The sequence below is a fragment of the Enoplosus armatus genome, chromosome 13 (assembly GCF_043641665.1).
Source record: "Enoplosus armatus isolate fEnoArm2 chromosome 13, fEnoArm2.hap1, whole genome shotgun sequence".
NCBI lineage: Eukaryota > Metazoa > Chordata > Actinopteri > Centrarchiformes > Enoplosidae > Enoplosus > Enoplosus armatus.
In genome coordinates, this window is record NC_092192.1 from 13012209 (window position 1) to 13033766 (window position 21558).

At 41.9% G+C, this 21558-nt stretch overlaps 1 protein-coding gene across 1 annotated transcript in view; it reads left to right on the forward strand.

Moving 5' to 3' along the window:
• The first annotated feature begins 366 nt into the window (after positions 1 to 366).
• Positions 367 to 21558, forward strand: part of cadm2a (cell adhesion molecule 2a) — a 188862-nt gene continuing 167670 nt past the window's right edge. The window contains exon 1 of the mRNA XM_070917304.1: positions 367 to 427. Within this exon, the coding sequence (XP_070773405.1) occupies positions 367 to 427 (61 nt within the window). The remainder of the gene's footprint in view (positions 428 to 21558) is intronic.

Here is a 21558-nt window from a genome sequence, read left to right on the forward strand (position 1 = left end):
GACAGTAGTACAGCAGCGGCAGCATCTACTCTGTTACCGGAGGACGGCAGTTCTGAGTCCCTGAGGTTTACTGCTGTTGCGCAGAGTCCCGTAAACTGAGCCTGTTACCGCTGGTGCATCCCTGAAAATATCAGAGCATTGTTTCTTCAGGAGCGAGAACATTTCCGTTTTCAAAAGCAACACAGTCTCTGGGTCGTGAAGTCGGCTGTGTTAAGCCCTTTTTCCCAGAGACGCACTAAAGACGCACTCCAGAGGACTCCACCTGGATAGCTGACGAAGCCGTCCGGTCCCGTTCGAGGTCCAGTGTGGAGAGACGGAGAGGAGAAGTTAGCGCGGAAGGCAAGAGCAAGGAAGAAAGAAGACAGGATGAATCTCAAGAGTCATTTGATTTTCACCCTCTACACTATTTATGGGATTCTTCTGAAAGGTGAGCCTGGGACGAGTGGTGCACGTACATGCATGTGTTCGTGTCGGTGCGTTATGTGTGTGTAGCTACGCGTGCGTGTTACAGGCCAACGGCAGGGCAGGGTGAAGTGGCAGAACCGCGCGGGTCCGGGCAGAAAGATGCGGGGCTCTCTCTCTCTCTCTCTCTCTCTCTCTCTCTCTCTCTCGCGCGCGCAAGGTTCCTCTTTCACATGGACAAGTGTGTCTGTTCCCGCGCGCGTGTATACGTGCGTTGAATGTAGGGCCCACGTACGTATGCAAACGTGCGTGATGTGAGGCGGCCAGAGGAGAGAGAGCAGGTCCTGTAACATTTGGGATCTCTTGGATGGTAATGTTCAGGAATGAGGGGGGGGGGGCGTAGACACACACAGGCTGGCGTATGCGTCTCCTGCATCCTCGACCTCGTGTTGTGTCCTGTGCGTGAGTGGTAGTGAAAAAAATGAGCCCGCTAGGAAGACACACCTCACCGTGAAGTAACCAGCCCCGCGGTTGTTGTTGACTTGCAGCACTTAGATGAGTCAGAGACACTGGCAGCGTTTTTACGCACTGAACTGTTTGATGCTGCTGATTACTGCAGCTTCGGACGCTCTCAGACGCGCAGATCATCTTGATTGATGAATATTTTTTGTTTTGTTTTCTGACTTCTGTTTGTTGTTCAGGTGTGGTGTCTGTGGCTAGTGCGCACAGTGCCTGCATGAGGTTTTATATCGTCAATAACCTGTGTTATAGGAACAGATGCACAGACCTGATTGGAATGACACGAGTCTTCATTGAAAACTTAATCTTTAACTTTTTCCGGTACGATAGCTGATAATATAAAGGCCGCTGTTACTCTCAGATCAAACCGATATTTCCGACACTGCACCAGTGATGTCTGTGCTTACCTTCGAGTTTACAAGATGGAAATCAATTTGGCGACGGCTGAACTCGACTAAATGTGAATATTGTTCTGATCTCGGGATTATGTGTCATGATTACACGATAAACAGTTTGCGGTGGTGTTTAGGCGACAGACCCGGCTGTAAACAGAGTAAGGTGACATTGGGGGTCAAGGTCACAGTGCATTGCGCGTGTCTGTTTGTGAGACGGTTCAGTGCGTTTTGTAGACATGCTATAAAGTATAACTGGAATAGATAAATAACAGTGAAAGAACATGAATTAAATAAAACATAAAAATAGCATTTGATGAAAGAGTGCCACCTTAACTTTTTAGGTTTATTTTATACTTATACAGCTAATCTGTAAGTGTCTTAAATGGATAAATGTGCAAGTAACAACAGAGAAGAGCATTTGGGCCAATGCAGTCGGCTCTGAGGAAAAGACTTGTGAATTCTGGGGCTGCAATCATTTAGTGGGTCTGATCAGTGAATGCAAGTATGATTTATTATAGCTCAAGTTGGTATTTGATATTGTAAAGCCTTGTGTTCATATCGGGCTCCTATTTTGAAGATGCATACCACATCTCATGCTTCAGCTGCTTCAGCTGCGTGGAATCGATTTGTCTTTTGGAATACTTCCACTTTTAACAAATCTGATACAAAGTCACGAGCACAATCCAGTGGTATTTTATGTGGTCATTTCTCAGTATGCTTAAAATACAGCGTAGAAAACAATGTTAAGCACTGGACGGCATTCAAGTCAAGAGGCATCCGAGGGCAATATGACAAAAAATACCATTTATGTGAGAAGTTAAAGAGGGAACGTGTCTTCTGTTCCTGGCCTGGTACATTCACGCTGTGTGTAACGATGGCAGGGGGGTGATGGATTTACTCTGAAACAGCTGTCAGTCTTAACAGCAGGGCCGCAGATGCCACACTGAGCTTCAGTTTTGTGATATAAAGTCCACTCTATCCCGCTCAAATCATATCAAGATGTATTTACTGGCACTGGATAACAAATCTATTAACATGAAAGTCTTGACTTTAACTGATGTTTTCCACACGAGTGAATGAGAAATCCCAAATGAGAGATCATTTGTGCTTGATTCCCTTGATCATTTGTTGTTGTCTCTTTGAAGTGTATGTGTGTGCACATACAGGAGAGAGAGAGAGAGAGAGAGAAAGAGAGAGAGCAGTCCTTTCTTGATAACCACACATGATTGAGGCCGTTCTTGACTAAATGAATTGGTATGTAATGAGGTATCCTAGGGTATCTGGTATATCTGACAGCTCGCACTGCAGCATTTATTGACGTTCCAGAGCCTTTCTTTTCCTCTTTATCCTCCTAAAGGTGGCGCGCTCATTACAAGTGTGTGCGATTGCATGCATTCCTGGAAATGTGTGCCCTGTTTGTATAACTTATGTTTGAAGAGGCCTAAGCAAAGACATAAGCATGCCAGGAAACAGCAGAGCGCACGTCAGGGCTCATTTCATGTGTGGCTCCACACACACACACACACACACACACACACACACACACACACACACACACACACACTCACATCAGCCTCCTTCTCTCTCTTCCTCTCTCTCGCTAACCCTGAAGAGGATAATGCTAGGCTGCTTGATTTGAACAGTCATCTCTCGGTGCAAGACCTATTATTGTATAGGTTCCACACAGCAGGCAGGTCAGCCTCCTCCTGAATGAAGTGTATCTAGCCGAAGCCATATCCGTGCGCTCTGTAAATGACAGCTGTTTCAGCCCCTCTGGCCCGCTGCCAGCTGGCATCAGGAGATCCAGAGACACCGAATCTCTGTCACCGACTAGACCTGCGCGGTATATAGTGTGAATGTGAAGTGTTGTGATGGAGGTTGTTGTTTACCAACAGCCCGGGTTGTTAACATATTATCTAGTGTGTCTCATGTGCCCATGCCGGAGCCAGAGAAAACAGCCTGTTATGCAAATGGGCCTCTTACGTAAAAGCTCGGGGCTGAGCGGCAGGCGATGGGCGATGGAGGCAGAGAGCGACAGAGAAAGAGGGAGATATTCTAGAATAGAGGAGTTGATGTAAGAGTAATGTGGGAGGAGAGGTGTGGAGGAGGAATGTGCAATCTCCCCGGCTAAAGTGTGTGATATGTGCACTGGTTGTTGTTTGCTGTTTAGATGCCTGTTTATCTCCGCTGCTCTGTCTGTTTCCTGTCGCTCTGCCCGCTTGGTAGTCTGTTTTGAACTCTGATCTTGCTAGCCTAAATACAAACCCCCGCTGAGGGATGTGTTTATCCCTGCAGTGAGTCTAAGCTGCTGAAGGCTGACCCTCCATCCCTCTGTACTTCCGTCCATTCCTCCCTCGCTTCATCCTCCCATCCTGGTGTGGAGCTTTGTACCACAGCAGCGTGGGAAAGCTTCTGATAACAAGCGGCCTTGTGTGTGTGTGTTTGCAGAGCCACTGATTACACAGGAGAAACAAGATGTTCTCTCTTTCTTGCTCACTTGCACTCTCCCTCTCTCCTCTGTGTGTTTTGCGAGTGTGTTCATTTCCATGGCCGTGCCTCGACAGGTGGAACACCTTAAAATGATGCCATGAAGCTTCAATGCGGAGAATCCTCAGTAGAGCAGCACTGGCTCAATGTGCATCACACACTCAGACACACACACACACACACACACACACACACGGAGCTCCACTGTGGATTCATTGCCGCTCTGCCAAGGGATTTCCCATGATCAAAGCCACTCTTTTGTTAGTCCAGGTGTTAAAAAAGTTAAAACAGAAAGGAGGAGGAGGCTGGAGGGGGATGTGGTTGGATTCGGAGCTTACAAGCTCTTCATGGCAGAGCAGAAATGTGCCTCTCCAGAACGTCTCCAGAAACACCAACCGGGAACCTGCCACCTGTTCCAACTCTTTCTCATATCAGCAAACTGGTGCATTTGGGGCAGGTTTTGCTTTGGAATGTACAACTATGTCAAGTTAAATACAGACGCTCTTACAGTGTGTTTAGACATAGGGATGTAATGAGGCAGGAAGAGGCAGGAGGCCAGTCGTTGTTAAGCTTAATACACATGTAGTCGCAGATGGTGATTCACAGGTGGCAAAAACAGAACCTAGCAAGACACCATTGAGGAGTTAAAAAGTTTTAAGCTTTATGCAAATATCCTTCAATGCGCACAGTGCCAACCAATAGCTCAGCTCCCGAACCAGCTCCTAGGCTTTTATGAGCCTGCAAAATAGGATGCAGCCACACCGAATGACGCGGCACAGACTGCAATGCCAGCCAAGTCAGGCATCATTGTTTTACTATGTCATTAGATATAGAAAGGTGAGAAAGAGTTTACCAAGCAAGCAGTAAATTAACTGGTTTGTCAAGCAACAGTAATCTAATATTATAGGCCTACTCTTTATATGTCATCATGGCAACCTCAGAAAACATCTGCCAAATCTGAACTCTATGTTTAAAGTGCTGTGTGTGCTCATTGCTAAATATCCCCAAAAGCTACAGATTCAGCGAGAGGCCAGATTCAGCCTGCTGGTATGTCTGCACACACTGGTATGAAAATGGTTATCTGAAGTTTCATACATAACTTCTAGGTTTCCAGCTCACCCCATTGTGTGGGCACACACACACACACACACACACACACACGTCCCCTGAGCTTTAAAGCAGTCATTCAGTTTTCTGAATTTCTGCACTATAGGGCTTTACTGATCCTGGCAAGAATCTCCTGAAAATAGAATGAATACTCTCGGGTAATTGGCTGTGTGATGGCAATGACGCACCATCATGGGTGGTTGTGTTAATCACTGCACATTTCAAGCATACAAATCAACAAACATCTATAATTATGTTGTCAGGCTTAAATTCAAGAATATGTCACATTTATAAGATATCAGTTTAATTCTAATAAATGGTATATCATTTTAGCCAAAGTGATATTATATATATGTATTATCTAATAGAATCATATGTTGGTGATGCTGTGAGCTAATGGCTTCCTGGTTACAAATACAGAACATGTCAAACCACATTTCTAATCCCCAAATTAACATTTTTTTGTAGAGAATCAACGCAGAATAAATGTAGATTTTTATTTTGGCATCAAGACTGTGTTTCACATTTCTTAAGCAGAGTGTAATTTAAAGCCAGCCCAAAGCGAGAGAAGGGAGAGATCAAATGCAGTCTCCCATGGAGAAACGGTGAGAATACAAGCCCACAGGTGGATTTGGCTGCAACAGCAGCAGCGGCAGCAGGCAGCAAATTTGCGCCCTAAATAAAAACCTCCCAGTAGGTGAAAAAAGTATACAAGCTCCGCTAACACATCAGCTGATGGGGCTTTTCTTCAAAGTTAACATGTACACAAGTCAGAATATGAACTAATGCGTTTACAGATGTGAGGTGCTGGAGGTTGTAAAAGTGTTTTTATGAATGGTCAACTTGCTCTGCACTATGAACTACAGCACTGATTCGATATGATGCATCATTCTCAAAGAGAAACTTAGGGATTTATCTGATACTTCTGGATTTACAAGCAAACTTCTCGGATGTTTGGCTTCTTTTGTTTGAGTCAGACTTCAGCTATTAGATATAATCTGCCCGCACAAGTTACACACCAGTGCATATATTAGTAAAGACATAGACTGTGTTATTGAGTGTGAGTGCATCAGCCTGTGTGTCTGCGTACACACATATGTGATGTCTGTATTAGCATTGAATTCCAAAAGGATTAGCGAATGGCTAATCTGAAGCTCCAGTCTTTGACAAGCCATGTGTCACTAATCTCAAACACTCTGGAAGACAGAGACACAAACACAATCACCTTTTGGATTAAAACTCTTCATGCAGAGGGTGTTGTAATCTTTCACTCAAACCAGGAAAAGGTAAAAGAAAGTTCGAACTGAAGGAAAAGAGAAATTAAGAAAGCCCAATATAATGACATTATTTTCTGCCCCCCTCTCTCTCCCACATACACTCACATTTATGCAGACTTGCAAATAAGCAAACAAATGAAGTGGATTGATTTAACTTGCACTTTCAGTTGAACCTAATGTGCTCTACAGGTTCATGTATCGTCCCCTCTCTTAACAACTCTTTGCAAAGATAATGTTCTTTTTATGTTATGTGCCCTTTCATCTGACAGCTCCCTTTCACGCAATTCTCCCAGGGGGCAGAGTCTGGAGACTTGCTAGTACATGTTACAGTAATCATTTTCTTCAACAGAGATAAAGATATGGACAGCCGTGACTCTGCCTACTCCCTCTGCTCTCCTGCCCCAACTCTGATATTGTTTGGGGACTCTGTGTCTGTTCTTGACAGAAATGAATTCAGCCAAAGCAAAGTAGGCCCATTGTGTACAGAAACATTCTTCCAGACAGTGTATATGTACACCAAAAACACCACACTCCCGCAAATACACATGCACACTTATGCACACAAAAACCCAAAGGTGTAAAGACACAGCAGTGAGAAAACAGCAGACAAATCTTTTGTTTTCAGGGACTGCATTTGCTGGACTAAACATAGGATGAAGCTTTGAAATCGTCTGTGTCTACATATATATACACACACACACACACACACACACACACACACACACACACACACATTTTTCAGTCAAATCAGGCTTGACAGGAAGAGTAAATTAGCATGGAATATGCTGAAAAAGGTTGGAGGTGGAGCAAAAAGAGGGAGAGAATGATAAAACTTCTACATCCAGGCCACTCAGCTTTGGGGTTGAGACAGGGACGTACCACGACATCTCTTCTTTTTTCATAAAACCATTATTGTCTGTATAGCCAAAGGTCCATTATAGAGTAAATCCAGTCAGTTCACAAATGAACCCATATCTGCAGAAAATCCCACAGGTGCTCCCCCAGTGGCTATTCATAAAGTAAGCCCTTCCATAAAATAATCCCTAAAATGAGTTGCATCCCTAATTTAATGACGGTGCTCATTTCCTCCTGATGGCTATTACACATTTCTAATGGATACTTGCACTTGTTCATATCTCGTTGCTGTTATTTTGTTTTAAATCAGCTTCGAAATGCATCTTCATCAGCTATATCTGCTTCGTTTTAACGTTATGGCTCTTTTAATGTTGTGCAAAACATTAATTTAGTGCTTGATTGCTTAACTTGTACTTATACAATAACAATATGGAGTTATGTCATGGTCCTAATTGAAAAGCAGGATTTACTGCATCCACAAATACATGTCTATGCACTTGTTTTAGCATCGTGGTCTCAAAGGAAGCCTAGAAGTAGCTAATGCTAATTGAAATATAATTCCCCAAAGACACATGTTCATGTTAATTGACTTTCTGTGTGTGCCTGTGTTTGTGTGTGTGTGTGTGTGCACTTGAGTGTGTATGTGTGTATGCTTTTGTATTCGTATTATCGCCAGAAGTCACTTTCTAGTCCCTTGTCTAATCATCAGCTTGAGGGTCCCCCCACATCTTAATTTGGTGTTTGAAAGCTATTAGACACTCTTTTGCATGAGCACCATTTCTATACACATCTAATGTAGTAAAACGATGCAGTTAGAATCCAGTTTTGTTTGTCTTAAACTCAACTGGTCCTTCCATTGTGCACACCGTAAATCAAAGCAGTTTTTTACCGCCGTGTTGTTTCAGTTCTTATATATCAGGAAAGTGATAATGTGCTGAACATTATGGCTGTAGATGGGAGAAAATGGAGGATCTATGGTAGGCTGTGTGTGTGTGTGTGTGTGTGTGTGTGTGTGTGTGTGTGTGTATGCGCACAGTTCTATGGGGGTGTTTACATGTGAAACCAGAGAGAACACACATTGTATTTAAAGCCTGTAATTAAGTGATTACTTTTGAGAATTACAAGTGTGAAATTTCATCCAGTTGAAAAGGTTTCACACCCGTACCCCTGTTAGGACTCACGCACACGCACACACACACACACACACACACACACAAACGCACACATACACACACATATATGTTCATACAGTGCATAATACAGGAACATCTTTGACCTGAACATCAGAGTTGCAAACGGACTGAGCTCTCAGAAGAGGTTTCTTTGGTGCGCTGGGTATAATTCCGTCTTGATCTGTGTAAATACAGGCATTCAAGTACTTTTAATTTACCCATTCATACAGCCTTGCCTCTGATCCTCTCTCCGTGGCTCTGATGTCATACTGAATGATATTTTCCATTTAGTTGTGCTTAGAGTTGTCTATATTTTTTTCTACCAGTATGGATCCTGTTTCTAAGGAGTGTTCCAAAATCCTATATTGGTTCTAAGTTTGGAGTCTGGCCGCTCTCTGTGTAGAGATTGCCACAGGCCTGTTGTAGAGGGGAGGGAAGATGGAGTCAAGTGAGACAATTTATAACAGTTAAAAACCAAATGAACTGAGACCCTTGGCTTGGATGAGCGAGCAGCAGCATACATAATGCGCCTTAGGGATTTCTTCTCCACACACATTGTGCTGTGTGCAGTGTGTGTGTGTGTGTGTGTGTGTGTGTGTGTGTGTGTGTGTGTCCATGCTAGCAAACACATAGCACACAGAAACACACAGCACCTCCACCATCTGTCTCTGTTTGCCACATTGCAAATCCATTATATGCTACACAACATTATTCCCCCCATCCTAAGTGGCACACACCCCTGAGCTTACTTCCACTATCCTACTCAGTGGAACGGTGACAATTTGCCACTGCATACACATCTTTGTTAAAGATGCTGTGGCATGTTTCCAGCTGGATTTTAATACATATTTTCATGCTCCATTTGCATTTTTTGTAAGTTGGTGTTTAGCATTGATGCTTTGAGATTTTACAAGCCTGTTTGCTTGTTCCTGCTGCTTCATGTGGGAATTTGTGTGATGAAATATTTTCAACTGGTCTGTGTTGAACTGACACTGGACTTTAATAATCCTGCCTCCTCCAGAATTATTAGTTTTTGCATTTTGGCAGACAGATGTAACACAAACACACACACACACACTCTCTGCATGAGTCTGGCTAAGGTTTGGCTCAGTAGTTTTATAGCTAACTCATCTCCAGTTCTAATCAAAAAGCTTCCCCAGTCCTGAACCTCCTGCTGAGGAAACAAAGAAGTTATTATGTTTTTTAAATGGTCTCCAATTACGGGTAATTTCACTGCCTATCTTAAAGCTATTTGCTTTTCTTTCACTTTGCTCCGGTTGGGTAGAGCAAGCATTGTGCTTTGCAAAAACGAGTAGACAAGTTAGACATACAGCAGATGCATTGTTTTGGAGAACAGAATGGCCTTTTCTTTGCACTCCCTCTCTGTCCCTCCTCATCTCTTATCATTAGAAATGGGAAAGTTAACTTGATTCCTCCTTTATCTTCCTCATTAGTGTTTGTCTCACAGGGCACTCAATTACTCAGTCCATCACTCTCCTACACCCACAAGTCAAAAGCTTCCACTGGCTGAAGTGAGTCAAAGTTCTCATGCAGCTGGAATCCAGTAAGACTCATTAGTAAGTATGCTTAATGTAAACATTTTCAGTCCACGATGTGAGGTTTTCCAGCACTGCTTGTGGGCTTTGAAACAATCTATAAAGACTATATCCTTGTTAGTTGGCAGCCTGGTGCAACATTTTTTTGCTTACATAACTTTTACATCACTAGACAGAGCCTTACTGCTATGGCATTTCATCATTGTAAATGTTAATCTGTGGCCCACCTTAGAAGTGATTTTAGCACAGCTGGATTAGTTTTGATGGATTGGATTTCAGTTGTAACCTTGGCTGCATGTTCTGGCTTTTGGCAGCAGTCATTTATTTTTGGATTGTGTGACATTTCAATAATAATAACAGCATTTTTTCACTAAAGAATTTATCAACAGAATTGTTCTTTTGTTTTTTTTTTGCTTCTGTTAGTGTTCTTGTAACAGCTCATATCATCTGACCATTTCACATCAAAATAAGAGGACTAAGAGACTGTCTTTGCAGAAACTGACCCACGTGAAATGTGGAATACAAATTCGATTTATGAATCGTAAAGTAAAAGACTTTGGAAGTTTCTGAATCAAGCCTTTTGTATTGCTATTAAACGCATTTGTGCGGCTGAATTAAGTAACTTCCTTTTTGGAGATTTTCCTACACTGAAGGTGTTTTGTGACATTCTCTTTTTGAAACTATATATTTCTCTTTCCCACTGCTTTCTTATATCCCTTTGCAAATTCATGCTATGGCTACAATCCCAGACTAGTTTGCCAACATGTTTATGCTGCTGCATGTGTATCCAGTTCAAATGGACCAGCTAATGCTAATCTCTGCTAATCCTCTGAGAAGCACCCTCAGAGCAACACTATCATGCCACTCTGTCGTTGAGATGGATAGTGGAGGAGGTGGGGACCACAAAATGGTGAATGGAGATATCAGCATAGCAAATATTAAACACAAATCCTCCCACCAGTGGTCACCTTCCAACTCCTGCTTCTCCACACACACACGCACGCACGCACAAACACGTACTCACACACAGAGCTGCAGACATGAGCTATTACTGAAGAGATAGGCCCAAAATCTCCCAGCACGGCAGTAATAATGAGACAGTGTTAACCACAGTTGCACTGAGCTGGTAAATGGTAGCCTACTCTCCAGGACTAAGCGCTGATCCTAAGCCCTTGTCGTAATGCACTGGTCACCCTAATCCTGACCTTATTAAAAGTGAGCCTCTAACCAAAAAGGAGCCATATCTTCAGACTCAATACAGCTTGTCCTAGTCCAGCCTGCTTGAGAGGGGGGTGACCTTCACATGACATAATCCTGGAGCCACCTTTTAGGCATAAAAGGCACCCCCATAGGCATTATGATCAAAGAGCTGAGGTCACTTCAGGGTATGAGTTTCTGATAACTCTGATGGCATTTATGAAGAAAAAAAACAACTAATTGAATTCTAAGAAAAGTGCAGTCTGTAAACAGAATCCAGAAATAGTAAGATTGGCTATATCTGAGATACTCTGTTGGATATGGATCATTTCCATATCCATACACTATCGCAGAGCAATGTGATACCCTGCAATACAGAGAGTAGTGCTCCGTAACATATTGCACATGACAGCAAGTAATAATTTGACCGTAATATGAAATAATGAGAAATTTTCTGTCAGCAGTAAATTTACACCATTTAAACTACATGCTCATTTCAACATGGCACATATATAGTGATGACAATGTTTTTTTTTATAGATCTTTAATGAAAAGTTGTAGTTTTGATATAAGATCCTGACATCAAGGCCTACACTAGCCTTGATGTCCTCTTATGTCCCACATAATGCAGCTCTACTTCTATGTAACTCTGAAAATAATCAGTAAAAGATAATCATGAATGTGATTAATTGCAGTCTTATCCTGTTCTCTCATAAACACATGGTTCTGTCATTCTGTTGGACTGGTGGAATGTGCTTATTCCTGCATATATATAGGTCTGTCCCTACCATAGATAGGAAGTGTGACATTTAAATTAATGACACTTTTCCACTTTGATGTAAGCAAATCACTGACATTATGGTGCATGACGTCTGTACATGGTGATGCACTGTAAGGTGCCTTTTGAAACAGAAATATCATTATATCGAGAGTAGAGCAAGAAATAGCAGAGACTACTGTTGAATGTTCTTGTGAAGCAACTAAGTACACATTTATTTGCTAATTTGTATCAAATTAGGCCTTTTAAAGTAAGGATGACGCTATACCAAACAGAAATATTACTTGAACAGCTTGCAGTGCTTTCATCCCTTTCCAGCTTGATTAGAAAAATTAATAGCATAATCCCTGAAGTCTCAGCAGTTCTCCTGATATCCGGTGGGTACTTGTCATTCAAAGGAGACCACATTTGATAGAAGAGATAACAGGAAAGAGAAAGGTGGGAGTAACAAAGCACAAGCAGACAAAGACAGCAGAAAATGCACCAAGGGAAGGTGATGGGTTGTTTTGAGATGTTATGTGAGTATATGTTGTGCCTGTGGCTCGGCTGGGATCCTGAGTGACATGTTACTGGCCACTGCTGTGCCAATGCTCTCTTAAAGCCTCGCTGTGATAAGATGGGATGAGACAGGGACGAGGGTAACAGCAAAACGTGTGTGTGTGTGTGTGTGTGTGTGTGTGTGTGTGTGTGTGTGTGTGTTTGTCATAAATGGGTTGAGGGTGAGGAGAGAATTAGAGGGATGTGGGGGTAACAGGATGGATAGGGGAGAACAGAGGAATTCCTATATCACATCTGCTCCTCCACCACGTACAGACAGGAATTTGGAGCAGAGACAGATTAACCCGGAGAATTTGAAAAAAATAAATAAATAAAAATAAATGAAAGACAGTTCAGCGGAAAAAATATAACAGAGCCAAAAAAAGAACAGCAGCCATGCATGAGATATTCAGGAAATGAGCCTTGACACAGCTTCAATCTTGTGCTCAAACACATAAAGTCACACACACGCACACACACACACACACACACACACACTATCTCGCAAATGCAAATAGCATACGAGTTTGAACCATTTATTATGTATGTGGACACTTATCACAGAGATAAACAGCAACAATGAGGAGGTGATGTTTTATAAGGTCCATTTCTTTTTGCTCTTTGAGAAGCATCCCAATGAATGCAATAAAAGTGGTTGGTTCACATGTTTTTTTTCCCTCTTTCCTTTCTCTTTATGTCCCTCCACTCCTCCACTCTCTCTCTCCTCCCTATCTGGATGTTCCATTTCTCTCTTACCCTCGACACCTCACTCTCCAGCGTCACCCGGGGCTTTCATCTTGGCAGGGTGCTTCCTTTATGAGAATACTCCAATTGGCACACAAGCGCCCTTGTCAGACACCATTCATTGCACTTGCATAGATATGAAAAGTGTTTTAACAAGCACCACTGAGTTTTGCGGTGCGGCGGAAACTGCATACCAATGGCAATGCAGATCCTGTGACCAAATTAAAGAGGCAGAGAAGTTTGGAGACAGTTATGTTGATGTCCTTGTCAGACATTAAAGTTTCACTGCAGCAGCCCCAAGGTAGTGAGTAAGTAAAGTTTGCTTTGCTTTGCTGATATCTGTAGAGAATTTGGACTTAAAATGCAGCAGTGAAGTTAACTGAACCAGATACTGTATCATATTTCCTGAATTTGATTTCCTTGCACTAAATTTGATAAAATATATCGCCACTTAATCTTGGCTGACACTACAATAAGTTCCATTTGTACTAAGGCACATGTATGTATGTACTGTATGATTCGGTATGTTAATAGTTATTGTATGATTTGATCTTCCTTCTCCTGTGAAACCTGCATGCTGTAGATTGTTGTCTGGAAACTCTGTAGGCCAGAGCAAGAGAGCGAGCTACAGTAGCCATTTATGCATCAGATAAATGGCTGTGACGGCTGTGACGGCTGTGACCCCCCCACAACAAGCAGTGGGTGCTGATGAGGGTTTAGGCCTTTGTGACAGATACATTGCCACCGCAGAGGTTATAGATGGCCCTGTGGTTGTTGCGGTTAGAATAAGGAAGTGTTAAAAGAGGTGTTGAGCCTGGGAGAAAGAAAAAAAGATGGGAGAAAAATACACTAAAAACCAGAGGGATGGATGACTGTGTCAAAAAAAAAGAAGCAAATTCACCTGTTTAGTAATATTTTGATGTTGTACCAAATGAAAAGGGTAAAACGTGGATGTAACAGAACCTCTTTGTGAGTTATGCATAGCTGGCAGACTAGGTGGTGACATAGTGGTGAAATTTCCCTCCCAGCTTGCCCAGTCAAATTGATTACTTCTATTTTTCACTTGGTCCTTTTTCTTTTGTTGTTGCAAGTCTTGATGATGTCCCTTTTGTTCCTGGTATTTTTCTCATTGACTTTGACAAATCTTCAACCCAAAGAACCTATGAGACTCTAGACAGCACTTGGTGATCTGGCTTTAACCTGTAACAACGGCCTGTATACAATACTGTGTAACTGATTATAACTTTAATATATGTTGAGCAAATACTCCTTCACCATTCATGTCATGGTGCATACAAGTTCATGACAATTGTAATCCCTAGCCCTTATTGCTCCTCTCCCCCTCTTTGGAGCAGTCATATTCACAGCCAAGTCTTCAAAATATCAAATAGGTATGAGTGAGACAAATATGGCACTTGACAGGCATAAAGGTCTGCCATATCATTATGTTGCCCCACTTCTATTTTGGCTCTCTGACCTGGTCAAAATATGTGAATGGAATTTGGGAAACTCTATCCTTAAAGTAGCTTGATCTCCTGCAGTCAGCTGCAGCAGACAAACTAAATGTCTTAAAAGGAGGTGATGTCGTCATAACTGAGTGTTCTACACCCGCCGTACAATGATCTAAGCCATAAGGATACAGTCTCTGAAAATACATAAAGCGCCTGCTTTATAGACCATGACATATAATTTCCTCTCTTCAGAGGGATACGTAGAGTGCTCTGTTTCCATCAGAATGCACCCAGGCTGTACTGATGAAACTGTTACAGCAGCAAGCTATGTTCTCTTTGTTTCATTCTCTGTGTCCTTTGCACTCTCTCTCTCTCTCTCTCTCTCTCTCTCTCTCTCTCTCTCTCTCTCTGCATGAAGGGAGACTTCAGCTTTATATCAGGGCTAGGGCAATTCAGCTGTGTATAAAGGTTATGTGCATCCAAATGACAGTTAATACAGCGTCTGTCAGGACTCTTAGATCATTTCTGACCTAAGCTTGTCTGTGTCTTATCCTGTATAATGTTTAGCGTATAGCATATAAATTCCGCTAATGGAGACATCGATGGTGGTGAAAGGAATGTGGATGTGACGCAACCTCTTGCTGTAGTTCATTGGAAGGGTTAATGGATTTGATTTGGAATAGGATTTCCCGAGGAGCTTGTTAAACGCGACCTGGAGTTGTATCCCAATCTGAGGGCTGCCTATTGATGAATGCTGGAGGTGGGGGTGGGGGTGCGATAGGTAACAACAACACGATATGGACATCTGGTTACAGCCTCAAGATGATTGGTTAAGAGCAGAGGAATCTAATTGGTTAAGAATAAACAGTTCAAACACAAAAAGGCAGCTGACAGTGTCCAAACCATGAATACAGTCTTTGTGACTGAACTTTTGCTAACCTCCATTTGTCCCATAATGAAAATCTGGATAGATAATAACTTGAGCTTGTATCAAATTAAAATAAAATGCACTTAACACATTTTTTCTACAAATGAAATTTAAAGGACAGAAAACGTAAAAAAAAAAATCTTCAAACTTAGGAACAGCATTGCTTGTTTGTTTGTAAATGCAGAAGAACAAAAAACACATAACATGGCAAGAGAAGGGCTCGGTGTTGAATCTCATGGTTTGGCAACAACTGAAATGTGTCTGCACCACTTAGCAGAGGTGAAAGAAGTACTCAGATGTTGTACTTAAGTAACTAAAAGTAGCCATACTACAGTGTCATTTTTACTCAATTAACAGTACAAAAGTATTCATCAAACCGTAGTTAAAAGTAAAAGTAGTCATCCTGGAGAATGGTTCATTTCAGAATAGTATATATTATATAACTGAATTATTGGATTATATTGACTTTTTATACTTCATCTGCTGGCTAGCTTGTGAAGCTCCCTCAGGGGAGGGAATCAATAAAGTCTTAAAATCTTAATCTATACTATTACATCAGAATTTATTTGTTGGTTATATTTTGTATTATTAATCTGAATCAGAAGAGTAACTAAAGTTATCAAAAACTATGCCTCTGAAATGTGATATGAAGTAGCAGAAAATGGTAAAGTACAATTACCTTTTGTACTGTACTTGACTAAATGTGCTTATGTGGCATTATATGCTTGGTTAGGTTCTTAGATGTGCTTACTTACTCTGATCAGATATATTCTTAATTTTAATTTTGTGTGTTTTATATTGATAAAGCTTGTTTTGCTGCTTTGTCTTAAGTTAAAAGCATACATTTGTTAAGATTGGCTTAAAGGGTTTTGTAGAAATACATAATTGTCAAAATAAGTAAAAGTTTGTTATTGGTACCAAAGCTCAGGTATTGTTTTGACTTTAAAATAATACACAGCCCTAGGCATTGATCTGTAAAGGCCACTTTTTGGTAAAAAGCAAATTATACAGGGATGGACACTGCACAGGACACAAAATTATCTCTTAACAGCCATGTTAATTAGAATTTTAACAAGGCTTGCTCACAGGTTCTGTGGGGTTTTCGTTCCTGTTGGTGTTAATTAAATCTGCATGATGTGCTAGCAAGAACAAAAGTTTGAGGTGGACAAAAAAGGAGGTCTCACTATTTTTCACTTTCAATTGTACTAGGATGAAAACGATGCCATTAATTGAACACAGTGGCACTTAGTGGGCTATTGTGTGCCTCATTGGACTCCATGCCACAGGTGACACGGACACATTTAACATAATGAGACTGCATAAAACTTTCACGACCGACAACGATGTTCATATTGTAAGCTGCTAAACAGCTGCAAGGAATCTCAAATCCCTCTGACTTTACCTCTTTCTGTCTGTCTGTGTGTGTGTGTGTGTGTGTGTGTGTGTGTGTGCATGTGTGTATGTCTGTTTTCTTTTTGCTCTGTCTCCTGGAGGGGAAACATGACTTGTTTATAGTGTCTGTAGCGACAACTAAATGAAATCACATTTCCCATCAGTCAGTGGGCTAATTGAGGCTAGTTCTTCCATTAGTTGTCTCCTCACATCTTCTTTGTAGGGAGCCAGACCGATCAATGCTCAGCCAGAGTTGGATACTTGGGTGCATACACACGCACACCCTTACAAACACAAACACACATTTATACACAGCTCAAGGTATATGACTTGCAGGTGCCATCATTTTGCATCATTTTCTTTGTTTCATGCTGAAAATACAGCTTTATCTTACCCTAGTGTTTTCATTTCAACTAACTTTTTTTTTTTTATGTGCAAATGTTTTGCATGCAATCAAGTGGAAAAATACTTTCACTGCTGTGTCAGGCTCAGAGAAAGAAGGTGATACAATCAAGGATAATACTTTCACTGCTCTGAATTTATGTATTAGAGAATGGGAGAGTTGAGCTGCTCTTCCTCCATCTTTTGTGGTATAAGAAGGAATCTGGCTGTTCCCACAGTCTTGGCAAATCCTGCCTTCCCAAATCCTTTTCTCAGTAATTCTGTTGTCCTGCCAACGGTGAGTGAAAGCGCAGAAGTGCATTATGGACTGGTCATGCATGAGTAACGAGGGGCCCCTTTGAATCTGGTTGTGTATGTGTGTGTGTGTGTGTGTGTGTTTTCTCTACTTTTCTGCCTCATAGAAACCTAGTTATTATGCTGTGGCCCTGTGCTCCTGAGTTATCGCACACTCACACCTACACGCCAGGGTACGCACAAAAAAAAACACCTCAGCATTCATTAGCAACTTGCTGCTGCAGTTCACTGTAATAAATACACCCACGCCATGCTTCAGCACCTTGTCCCTCACCTATCCCCCCTTGCGTTTCCGTGCATAATCCATCTGTGGCAGCGAGGCATTAACAGTAAAACTCACTGAGTAGGATTTTATATGGGAACAGGTTGCCGTGAGCTCCTTTCACTGTGGACAAACCAAGCCAAGCCAAGACAAACCTGACTCTGTTAGTGGAAATCAAAGTGTGACAATTTTCCACACGCCAGCGAGAGATCATTTTGCTGTTGGACGAGGCAGCAGTTAGGATTCAGCGTTGTGAGGATTATGGTGATACATTAGTCCAATCTGTGTTGATCTAGCAAAGCAGGAGATGAACAGCGCGTATGTCAGGTTGTTATTTGGATGGGTTTGGGTTTTTATCGCGTCTGCTTTGGTCCAGTGTGTCTTGGCAAAGCTTTCGAAAGCTGTACCGTGTTTGGTTTTTCAATACATCGCTCATGCCAATGCAGACAACTGTCATCAGCAGAGGCGTGCACTGCCAAACCTGATCCAGCCATATCGATGTATTTTATAACTGAATTAATGTGTTCATGTTTATTTAATGGCTCATATGCACTCTGCAGAAGCTAGAAATAACAGCAACAATTTGTGCAGCTCAGTAACCCACTGAAATGAAAATATATGTTACTGCAGGGATATTTCAGAAAACATGCTCTTCTTTTGCAGTTGCACATTGTCAGACCTTATGTCAGATCATCAGTTTGAGAAATGGGTCAAGCCATAGCTGCAGGATGGGCATTTGAAGCGCTTAACTATGATGTAGTCTTTACTTACAAACTTTGCACTGCATGAAGAATGATTCCTCTATCCAGTCTCAGCATTCAATTCGATTCTATTGGAACAACAGAAAACTGATTTTCTTTAAACCCGGTTCTGCTCAGTAGCTGTCTTCTCGCCTTGTCCTCACTAAAAATGACAAGGTGCAGACATGTGTTAACGTCATAGGCGATTACTTTGTAAGGCTGTACAACAAGAGGACACATGTTACATTTGACTCTGAGATGACCTGACTGTAGCCTTGTGCATGCTGCTTACTGCTGCTGACAGCAGCCTGTCACATAATAGGTCCTTACATGGAAGTAGATCATTGCAGTTCCATGATTTTAAATCATTTGAGTCTAAAGAGCGGATATTAACGTCCCTGTAATAAAATAGAGTAACCAATTACCAAGCATCCTGCCTTACATATGTGATTTCTCAAATACCACCCACCAGACTACAGCTACCGGTGTCTTTCTGATCTCAGCCAATGTCCGTGTCTCAGTCACATGGAGGTCAGATGTGATCAGTGTGGTTCTCACGCACACACACAGACACACACCTTTAACCAAGGTCATGTGTAACTTGTTTGGCATGCTGAGGTGTATTTGCTGATGTTGCATCGCACCCCCCCCCCCCCCCCCCCCCCTTTTTGCCCCGTACACATGGTTTGTTTGGTGTGTAGGGTTATGGCGCACATGCTTGTGTGTAAGCGTGCAGACATGCTGTCATTTTCCCTTGCTACAGGCACAGTTGTGGTTTGGAGGCTGGTATTGTTTGGCATTCTATTTTTGTTGTGCCACAAATGCAGCATGACTTCTAGCCTACGGCACAGTATAGTGCAAAGTAACAGAATGCCAGCGCACAGGATTTGTGTTATGTCTTTGTTTATGTTTGCTTATGTGTCTACGTCTCCAATCAATGAAAGCCCACTGTTGCACAAGAAGTGTAAATAAATGATTCAGTACCAGCAGAAATCTAATGGGTTTATCTTTGTTCCTCTCTCTGTCTGTCCCTGAGTGTGTCTGTGTGGCTGAGGGTTTTGCTTATGTGTCTTGATGATGTGAAAACTGCTAGTGAATGGTTAAATAATGACCAGTAGTGACAGAGACAGAAGCTTTGAGGCTCTGGATTTGCTGTCTTTCTCAGCCTCTCAGCGCGCAGCCAGCCAGAGCCAAAATGGCTCTGCAGGGTCAGCTTTGGCCCCCTGACAGGCTGACGAAGCGAGCGCTGTCTGTCAGGGGCCAGGCCTATTAAATGATCAGAGACTACGTTCCCCTGACGCCGCTCTGGCTGAGAGGCCTCAACTCCCTCCTGGAAGCTGGCCCAGAGGTGTGTGTTTGTGTGCATGCATGCATGAAAAATTTATGTTTGAGCATGTTTGACTTCATTTTCAGTTGCTTTTCGAAGTGCTTGTATTGTATAAAAACCCCAATACATTTAGATAATTAAGTAAATTAAATGATACAAAGCACCATCATTCATGCATGCTTATCTTAAATGTGTGTTAGAGAGATGCATGTAGAGCAGACACATCAGAGTGTGTGTGGGCTTAGCCCACAGGGTGTTGTGCTGTATCTAGTGCAGTAGCCCAGGAGCTAGATTTATTCCTACAGAGCCATTTCAAGCAAGCATGGTTGTGAGAATTTGTTTGCATGCTGGGAGGCTGAGAGAAAAAATGAATTCAGACCCTCAAATACTCTGTTTCTGTCACCATTGGTCATTATTTGACCATTTGCCAACTGTTTCCCATCAACAACTATGAAGGCATAGATACACAGGCACAGTGAATCATAAAGATGAACACTCACACACACATACGTTTCTGTTGCTGGCTAGCCCTTGTTTTGTGGCAGGAAGCTGCATTCTGTGTTAGCGGTTGCTTTCATACATCTCCTTCTTTACAAGCACGCTTCTTTGTTATTGACAGAACTTAAACAAGCTGTACTGCAGAGTTCACATGCTCTAAAAGACGATAACATGATTCTGAATATAATTGATGCAACCCTGTTACCTCAGGAAGAGGAGTACTGTGGGTCATGATTGATCAAGCAAGCATATTGTCACACCTGTTTTTATGTTTTAGGATCTCTACAAGAAGTTTTTGAACAACACATCTAATTTATCCTCTAGCCTATTTACCAAGGTTTCTAAAGCTTTCAGCTTTGCAACCAAGGAAATGATGTAAGGTTTTTACTCAATTATGGCTACCCTGCCAGATTTGTTATTTCAAACTAGTAATTTTCCCTTATTTAATCATCAAAACCTCTCCCAACTCCTTATTCTTTTACTCCCTTTCTGTCTTTGTTTTGTTTTGTTTTCACCCACTCTGTGTCTTTGTGGTTGGAAACCATGAGTTGCATATGGCAGACAGACAGCTCCAGATTTCATTAAAAAACCATCCACAACAACACTGCATAATGCCATCTCCAGGTCCATTGTGTTTGTGCAATGGGTTTGTGTGTCATCGTGTATGTGTGTGTACATGTATTATATCTCTCTAACTCTGTTTCTGTGCTTTGATTAAGTATTTTTAATACTGTGTTTACCTACTTTCTAAAGTAAAACTATAAAACCTCCTGTGGCTCAGGAGGTAGAGCCAGTGGTCCACTAATCGCATGGTTTGATCCCTGACGCCTTCTGTCCACAAGTCTCCTTGGGCAAGACACTGAGCCCCAAATTGCTCCTGATGGTTAGGCAAGCGCCTTGAATGGTAGTTTGCTGCCATCAGTGAGTGTGTGTGTGTGTGTGTGTGTATATGAGAGGCAAAATGTTAAGTTCTTTAGATAAAGGGACTATATAAATGCAGTCTATTTACCATTTCATTTATTGAAAGAAAACGTAAAATATCATACCGGTGAAAATTGTATTTACCCAAAAAAATAAGTGCACAAAATTTAAAAATGAAAAGGCTTGTTATATAAATGTAAAATCACTATAGCAGTTTGTGTGCGTGTGTGTGTGTGTGTGTGTGTGTGTGTGTGTAAATTTATTGTGCATGCTCATGCTTTAGAGTGTCATTAATCAAGTGGAGTATTATTGTTTTC